This window comes from Garra rufa, chromosome 17, assembly GCF_049309525.1.
Source record: "Garra rufa chromosome 17, GarRuf1.0, whole genome shotgun sequence".
Classification (NCBI taxonomy): Eukaryota; Metazoa; Chordata; class Actinopteri; order Cypriniformes; family Cyprinidae; genus Garra; species Garra rufa.
In genome coordinates this window covers 28,646,018-28,655,096 of record NC_133377.1, presented here as the reverse complement: position 1 = coordinate 28,655,096, position 9,079 = coordinate 28,646,018, and the positions used below count along the sequence as shown (strand labels likewise).

Genomic DNA, 9,079 nt, shown 5'->3' with positions numbered 1-9,079 from the left:
CTATATGTAAAAGTATTTTATGTGAAATATCTTATTCAGGTCAGTAATAAATAAAAAATAACATGCATTTTGTATTACCCCTCTTATTTTGGTACAATAACATTTGGCAGATTCTGTATGTAAACTTTTGACTTCAACTGTACTTGTAAACAGTGACAAAACTAACTTTATAATATTTGCTTGTAAAACATACTCCAATAATCTTAATTGACACTTCCCAGTGAGTTCTTAATGTAAAATTTAGAAAATTAGGGATGTTATTATTTTGTCGACATATTAACCCATTGCCATTAGCACAATATAGCACTTTTGACCAGAAGGACAGTAATATTTAATGTCATATAGCCTACTATCATAAAGTCATTCTTATCAAAGTCTTATCCAATTATGCTTTTTTTAACCTTGACTAGAGTGTAACTTCTATTCAGTCTGCCAATGTGAATCTGAAAATGTATTTAATATTAGCATATGTTCATGTAGTATATGATTTTCATGTTCTCAACTGGCACAACTGACAATTTGGCATCTTTGACAACACAGTGAAATGCCAAAACCTGCTAAAATGATTGTCAAAACTGTAGAGCTGTGAGATGTCTTTTTGTCAGTGATATTAAAATAATCAGATTCACATTTTATCCTTTTCCACAACAGTATTTTGTCCAGAAAATTGACAGATAGCTTGCAAAAAATTCTATCCAAGAGCTTTGGAGAAGCACAGATGGTCTATCAGAAGGACAACCTCGTTTCAAAGCATACAGCTGCTCCAAATTCAATTATTATGATGAAAAGTTGTCATTCTCAATTCACTGTGGAAAAGAAACAGGCTGATTCCTGTTTACAAAATATCAATGAATGATCCCAAACGTCAGCACAGTTTTGAATGCATATCTTGCACCACTATTGAATCAATATTGATCCTACAAGAAATGATCACTTTTGATTTAGTGATGCATGCCGTGTTAGCTTTGGTTTAGGATCAACAGAAACAGTTTAGCTGGGTTTAACTCTCAATTCAGAGTGAAATAATCAAGCAGCAGTTTTTGCATAGTATTACATATATTCAGCTTTCAGAAAGTTGCTTAAAATTTCCTTCAAGTGAAGTTAAAGCAATAGTGACATCAAGTGGTTGAATGCACAGTTTTTATTAAAACCAGCTGATATTAATGGCTTACATTTATACAAGCTTTTAAATTTAACTGGAAGTAAAGTAGGAATTTAATTTCATGTTACATGAGTTTTAAGACAATGTTTTCCATTGCAAAAACTTAACGGTATTGAATTGAATTGACATGTTACCAGAGTACAAATTATTAAGTCATATAGAAATTAGGTGGGTTGTTATTTGCCTACTATATTAATCAGTTGGAATCCCGAACACCTCCACTTCACACAAGCTCAGAGTCCTGTCTTCTCCTGGAAGAGCCACAGTCACATAACGGCCTTGTAGTACACCATCACATCTGAACATCCCCGTCCCTCCCGCAGGGATTAAGGACACTTTAACACACCTGAATAAGAGTGAGAAGAAGAGAAGAGAATAAGGAAGAGAGAGTAGAAATACAATTATGCCTTCATCACATAAGTTGTGTATGTACAGTTGAAGTCAAAAGTTTACATATACCTTGCAGAATCTGCAAAATGGTCATTATTTTGCCAAAATAAAAGGAATTATACCATTTTTTTTTTTTTTATAACTGCCCTGAATAAGATGTTTCACATAAAAGACCTTTACATATAGTCCACAAGATAAAATAATAGTTGAATTTATAAAAATGACCCTGTTCAAAAGTTTACACGCACTTGATTCTTAACACTGCGTTGTTACTTGAATAATCCAGTTGTTCATGAGTACCTTGTTTGTCCTGAACAGTTAAGCTGCCTGCTGTTCTTAAAAAAATCTTTCAGGTCCCCCAAATTCTTTGGTTATTCAGCATTTGTGTGTATTTCAACTCTTTCCAACAAAGACTGTATGATTTTGAAATCCATCTTTTTACATTGAGGACAACTGAGGGACTCATATGCAACTATTACAGAAGGTTCAAACGCTCACTGAAGATCAAAGAAGAGTAAATTTAACTCATTTTGTCTTCTGGGAAACATGTAAGTATCTTCTGTAGCTTCTGAAGGGCAGCACTAATAAAAAAAAAATATGTTATTTAGGCATATTTATGAAATGTACACATCTTCATTCTGTTCAAAAGTTTACACCCCTGTCTCATAATGCACTGTTTTTCCTTCTGGAGCATCAGTGAGCTTCTGAACCTTCTGTAATAGTTGCATATGAGTCCCTCGGTTGTCCTGGGTCTGAGAAGATGGATCTCAACATCATACAGTCATTGTTGGAAAGGGTTCAAATACAAAAATGCTGAAAAACCAAAGAATTTCAGCAAATGAAACCGCATTGTTCATCTTTTTTTTTTTTTGATAAAATCTGACAGCTTTCTAATCCTGCATAAGCGGCAATGCAGCTGAAACGTTTAAGGCCCAGAAAGGCCACGATCACACCAAACGCGTCTTTTAGTTCTAAAAATGCGAGGCGCACAGCACTGCCTTTTTTTGGTGACTTTTAATAAAAGGCAGTGTGCTGCCGTTGTTTTATGTTGCTAGGCAACGACCAAAACAGCTGTTCTGTCAGTCAAATCAAAGGATTATAGTGCCAGCGCTCTAAAATCTTTGGTTTTTGCTGTTAATTAAACTGTCATATTAGCAGAAACCCTAAAAAATACAGCTCCGGGTTACCCACGACAGACACCAAAAGTTTCTCCTCCATTTCTTGCAGTCTCCGGACTTTTTAAGCAACGGTAAACTTTCGTCACCACAACAGAAGGCCCGCCTCTCCATTCATTCACTTGGACAATGGAAAAAACGCAAATGACGTCAGGCGTTTTTCCGCTCAGAGTTGCTTTTTTTCAACTTCAGGCGCTCAGAGCGCTTCTGCAAAAACGCAAGGCGCAGCAGGCGGCGAAAACGCGAGGCGCCCGGGGCACATAAGCAGCGCGCAGAACGCTCACTGCCAACAGAAAACCATTCAAAAAAGGCGCCTCTCACTGCAAAAACGCGTTCAGTGTGATCGCGGCCAAAGGCAGTAAGGATATCATTAAAATAGTCCATGTGACATCAGTGGTTCAACGATAAATGTTATGAAGCAATGAGAATACCTGTTGTGCATAATGAAAACAAAAATTTCTTCTCTTCGGTCATTGCATGTTCTAAAGAGTATTCTCGTAGCTTAATAACATTACGATTGAACCACTGATGTCACATGGACTATTTTAACAATGTCCTTACTATCATACCTTTCTGGGCCTTGAACGTGTCAGTTGTGTTGTTGTCTATGCAGGGTCAGAAAGCTCTCAGATTTCATCAAAAATATCTTAATTTTTGTTCTGAAGATGAACAAAGGTCTTACAGGTTTGGAATGACATAAGGGTGAGTAATTTTTGCGTGACTTAACCCTTTAAATAATAATATTCAAATAATACATATGCTCTACAAAGTCTTTACATATGCGTTCAAGAAATAGCACTCCTTACACTGGGTTTGCACGGCCCTCAGACTCCAGTGAATCTCCAATGTGAATCACCGCTCCATTTAGTTGTTCAGAGCAGCAGTCGCCGCGGTTGGTAATAGCCACTGATGCAATTGTATACGTCTTCATCAGATCCACTCTCCACCAGGGATCACTTTCAGTGTCCGTTTGAGTGCAAGAACCTTTGAATAGGTCATATTGTTGGTTACCATCAATGGCATTTTGTGCAAGACTCAGGCACGCTGTAGGACCTCGGTTCACACTGGACTGGGTGGCTCGTCCGTTCGGTGCCACATTGATCATCTCGGAGTGTAACATTGCTACCATGTCTGAGATATAAAGAAGTATGAAAAGTTATAGACAGTGTTATAATATTCACTCACAAACATCACATTTGTGACCGTTTTACCTTCAGAGACTGCGTACACTTCTACTTCACATAATGTCAGAATGCGATCCTCTCCTGGTAGGACTACATTTACATGCTGTCCCTCTACTGGGCTGAATTTGAACTTGTGTGTTTTCCCAGGCAGCATGGAATACATTCTTGTAACCCTAAAAAATATAAAAATGAATGATCTCACATTCTGGTTGTATTTTTTTTTAGTATGACTTAAGCAATAGCAACAACTTAAAGGGAAAAATGAAAATTCTGTCATTAATTACTTAACCTCATGTCGTTCTAAACCTATAAGAGCTTAGTTCGTCTTTGAAACACAAATTAAGATATTTATTTAAAATATATTAACTTGAAGACAAACAATGGTCTTACAGGTTTGGAACGACATGAGGGTGAGTCATTTTTGGGTGAACTATCCCTTTAACAAGGTCTCTTACAGCTGATTCTGGTTGCCGTCATTGACAAGGCTGTTGCCAATACGAATCTCTGCTCCACTGATCCTACCAGCACAACAGTCCCCCCGGTTGGTGATTGAAACCATGACAATTTTGTATGGCTTTTGCAGGGTTACTCTCCACCAGGGGTTTCTTTTGGCAGTTATGTAAGTGCAGGAACCATTTGCTAAGTTTGTTGCTCGATTTCCATCAACAGCTTTGAAAGCAGTATCTCCGTTCAAAAAGTCAATGGACTGGTAGGTCATTTTTTTTAAAGCAATATTTCCTGTGAATGTTAGAGACAGAGAATAAAGAATATTAATGTAAAATAATTGGATTGTATATGTGAACCCTTGCATTTAGTACAGATTATCAATACAAATTCCTGAAATGTTTCCGATTCGTTTGAAAAGATTTTACTTGTAATGTCATCTTTGCTTGCACATTCAAGAGATTTTCTCTCTGTAAAATACACATGGCTGTGTTTAAGGCAACTATTTATTAAATAGTATGCCTCATACGTTCAATCATTAAAAATGACAGGCTTATAAGCAACATCATAAGAGACATTGTTCAGAAATGTGACCCTGGGCCACAAAACCAGTCATAAGGGTATTTTTTTTTTTAATTAAAATTTACACATTATCTGAAAGATGAATAAAGCTTTCATTGATGTATGGTTTGTTAGGATAGAACAATATTTGGCCGAGATACAACTATTTGAAAATCTGAAATCTGAGGGTGCAAAAAATCTAAATACTGAAAAATGTAATTAATAATATATTATACACGTAATTATGATGTTGCAGAAATGTAGCACGGACAAGTCTATGATGTATTTTCATGAGCCTGGGTTGCTCAATACCCACACATGTGGACTTTGCATTTGAACACTTGTCTACTTACACCGCGTTCCAAATTATTATGCAAATGATATCTTACTCTGGTTTTCATAATTAGTCAATGCAAATGACAGTCAGTATAATTTTTAAGTCATCAACCATTAGGGTATAATTCGAATTTTATTGAACAAACCTAATGATAACAGTATTTATTTCAAAAATAAAAAACTGAAAATGCACTGTTCCACATTATTATGCACAACAGAGTTAAAACATTGTATAGATTGTAAAGAATTGAAAATGTCTTTTGCTGAATTTGCAGCATTAGGTGGTCATATTTACTGAAATCAAAAGCTATTTCAATCAAAAACATCCTAACTGGGCAAGTTACATCTTACCATAGGACCCCTTCTTTGATATCGCTATCACAATTCTTGCATCCATTGAATTTGTGAGTTTTTGGAGAGTTTCTGATTGAATTTGTTTGCAGGATGCCAGAATAGCCTCACAGAGCTGCTGTTTTGATGTGAACTGCCTCCCACCCTCATAGATCTTTTGCTTGAGGATGCTCCAAAGGTTCTCAATCTGGTTGAGGTCAGGGGAGGATGGTGGCCACACCATGAGTTTCTCATCTTTTATGCAGATAGCAGCCAATGACACAGAGGTATTATTTGCAGCATGAGATGGTGCATTGTCATGCATGAAGATGATTTTGCTACGGAAGGCACAGTTCTTCTTTTTGTACCATGAAAGAAAGTGGTCAGTCAAAAACTCGACATACTTTGCCGAGGTCATTTTAATACCTTTAGGGATCCTAAAGGGGCCAACCAGCTCTCTCCCTATGATTCCGGCCAAAAACGCCACCTCCTTGTTGTGGTCGCAGCCTTGTTGGGACATGTTCCATCCACTACTCCATCCATCTGGACCATCCAAAGATGCACAACACTCATCAGTAAACAAGACTGTTTGAAAATGAGTCTTCATGTATGTCTGGGCCCACTGCAACCGTTTCTGCTTGTGAGCATTGGTTAGGAGTGGCCAAATAGTAGGTTTATGCACAACTGCAAGCCTCTGGAGGATACACCTTGATGTTCGCGGGACTCCAGAGGCACCAGCAGCTTCAAAAACCTGTTTGCTACTTTGTAATGGCATTTTAGTAGCTGCTCTCTTAATCTGATGAATTTGTCTGGCAGAAACCTTCCTCATTCTGCCTTTACCTGCACGAACCTGTCTGTGCTCTGAATCAGCCTCAAATCTCTTCACAGTACAATGATCACGCTTACGTTTTCGTGAAATATCTAATGTTTTCATACCTTGTCCAAAGCATTGCACTATTTGACGCTTTTCGGCAGCAGAGAGATCTTTTTCTTCCCCATATTGCTTGAAACCTGTGGCCTGCTTAATAATGTGGAACATCCTTCTTAAGTACTTTTCCTTTAATTGGGCTCATTTGGCAAACTATTCATCACAGGTGTCTGAGATTCATTTCAGTGATCCAAAGAGCCATGAGACACAATACCATCCATGAGTTTAATTGAAAAACAAAAAACTGTGTGTTTATGACACTTACATCCAATTTGCATAATAATTTGGAACGCGGTGTACAGTACATGACTTGTTTCCTGTACTTGACCCAAGTGTTCAAGTGAAGATAGCTAATGTATGAAACTTTGATTACTCAATGAAACACATGACACAACATAAAATTGCAAGTAAAGCTTCTATAGAGCTTTCTTTAAATTTTGATTTTACTTTGTACTTGAAAACAAATTTCTAAATTTGTGCTAGTAGTCCCTATGTACACAAGACAAATAATATTTGTGGTGCTTCTAATTAAGTTATAAAAAAAAGTTAACACTTTATGATTAATTTATCTCCATAAATATATCAAAACGTAATTTTTGATTAGTACTATGCATTGTTAAGAACTTCATTTGGACAACTTTAACGGCAATTTTCTTAATATTTAGATTTTTTGCACCCTCAGATCCCAGCTTTTCAAACAAACCATACATCAATGGAAAGCTTATTTATTCAGCTTCCTGGTTGACCCTTATCACTGGTTTTGTGGTCCAGGCTCACAAATTATTATTTTGCCATGGTGCCGTAGATTCAGCAACAACAGCAAGTCTAAAAAAAAAACTGTTTCTAAGAATACCACAAAATAATCTTTCTCTGTATCTCTGTCTGATGTTGCAATTTTTGCCCAACTAAAGAACTGACATAGATGATACATCACTTTTACGACATGCAATAGGCTTTATTCTCAGCTATTCTTGTTAAAAGTGATTTACAGTAGACTTTTATTACAAGAAGAGTCAACCTGAGGCAGTGACATAAATGATGGTAACTTGTGAATTTTTCATTGAGGGGTTTAAACATACAACCTTTAGGTCTGGTTTCATAGACAGGGCTTAGCCTAAACCAGGATTAGGACATAGTTTGATTAAGACATTTAAGTCATTTTTATAAACGTGCCTTTTAAAACATTACTGGTGTGCATCTTGAGACAAAACAAAGGCACTGATATATTTTAAGATCAGTCAGTACAGGTTTCTTTCACTTGAAACAGCTCAGACTTACATTTTAGTCTAGGACTAGGCTTAAGCCTTGTTTGTGAAACCAGGGGTTAGAGTACTAGCCCAGATCCTTAATCACAGAGGCAACTTGTGTGTTAAATATACATCAACACTGCAAACCTAGTCACACTAGATATTATATAATGTTTTTGCATTTGATGTTGCATTTCCTAATCATTTGAAGTGACCATATGCTCTCTCTTTTTTTCCAAACATGTCCTGTCCAGGATGTCTAAATTGCATAAAATGTCTGGGTTTTATCATATGCAACCCTGGACCACAAAACCAGTCGTAAGTCCAAAAAAAAAAAAAAAGCCAAAAATACAATTTATGGGTCAAAATGATCGTTTTTTTCTTTTATGCCAAACATCATTAGGATATGTTCAATTAAAATATTTTGTACATTTTCTACCATAAATATATCAAACAAATTTTTTGATTGGTAATATGCATTGCCAACAATTTAAGTTGGACATCTTCAAAGGCAATTTTTTCAAGATTTAGATTTTTTTGCACCCTCAGTTTCCAGATTTTCAAACAGCCGTATTTTGGCCAAATATTGGCAATTTTCAAAAAACTGTCCTTATCACTGGTTTTGTGTATATGCATTGCTAGGGCATGTCCAGGAAAAAAAGAGGACATATGGTCACCCTAACTAAACAGATGAATGCCAAAACTAAACACACTTAAACATTGTTTACCTGTGATCCGAAAAGCTATACAAGGTCCCACAGAGATGAGTACTATCCCAGCCATGGTGATCATCAGAAGCTGCAATTCTGCCATTCCTATAAAACAAAGATAGAAAACTCTTGCAGATTCTTCTTGTTATTCTGCCTGCAATACATATTTAAATATTTTAGATGCCCAACTAAACTACCTGTAATAGATTTTCAATGTAATGCGCAGCACCCACTGAGATTTGTGTCCTCTACTGTTGTTTAATTGTTGCAGATCTGATTCCTTTTGAAATGTGGCAGAGATCAAGAAGTTGTGTGACACCACAACACCAAGGGTGTGCCTACTAGATACAGATCACAAGTCACCATTGTTATGCAAACCATTGTCAGTGTGTTTTATAGTATATTTATATTAGCAGACCATGAACCAGAGTTTTGGTGCAGCATCAAGATAAATAAATTGTCAAATGAAATGAACTTTATAAGAATTCAGAGCTTCAGAGTTTTAGAGCTAAAATGATTCTGTTTGGATGACATGTCTTTCATCGAGATTAAAAAAAGAAGTTGCATATCTCTGGTCAACTGAGGATATTATGCAAGCATTTTTTTTATTTC

The 9,079-nt window shown here is 36.4% G+C and overlaps 1 protein-coding gene across 2 annotated transcripts; it reads right to left on the bottom strand.

Annotated features, from left to right (window-relative positions):
* Positions 1 to 1,141: 1,141 nt before the first annotated feature.
* LOC141289464 (uncharacterized) lies at positions 1,142 to 8,743 on the bottom strand. 2 transcript variants are annotated; one of them, XM_073821564.1, is made up of 6 exons: positions 8,665 to 8,743; positions 8,486 to 8,572; positions 4,367 to 4,649; positions 3,939 to 4,084; positions 3,534 to 3,858; positions 1,142 to 1,508 (listed from the first exon to the last, which is right to left on the bottom strand). In XM_073821564.1, the coding sequence occupies exons 2-6, from the start codon at positions 8,568 to 8,570 to the stop codon at positions 1,355 to 1,357; spliced, it is 993 nt and encodes a 330-aa protein (XP_073677665.1). In that variant the 5' UTR covers positions 8,571 to 8,572; positions 8,665 to 8,743; the 3' UTR covers positions 1,142 to 1,354. The 2 variants fall into 2 exon arrangements, with proteins under 2 accessions (XP_073677665.1, XP_073677666.1); XM_073821565.1 differs by lacking the exon at positions 8,665 to 8,743 and having other exon boundaries at positions 8,486 to 8,608.
* Between the last annotated feature and the right edge of the window lie 336 nt (positions 8,744 to 9,079).

Excerpts from the sequence above, each read along its gene's own strand:
- LOC141289464 (XM_073821564.1), bottom strand. The coding sequence starts at position 8,570 with ATGGCAGAATTGCAGCTTCTGATGATCACCATGGCTGGGATAGTACTC. Across the intron at positions 4,650-8,485 it reads TATAGCTTTTCGGATCACAG|GAAATATTGCTTTAAAAAAA; the intron begins GTAAACAATGTT and ends TAACATTCACAG. Across the intron at positions 4,085-4,366 it reads GACGGCAACCAGAATCAGCT|GGTTACAAGAATGTATTCCA; the intron begins GTAAGAGACCTT and ends TATATTTTTTAG.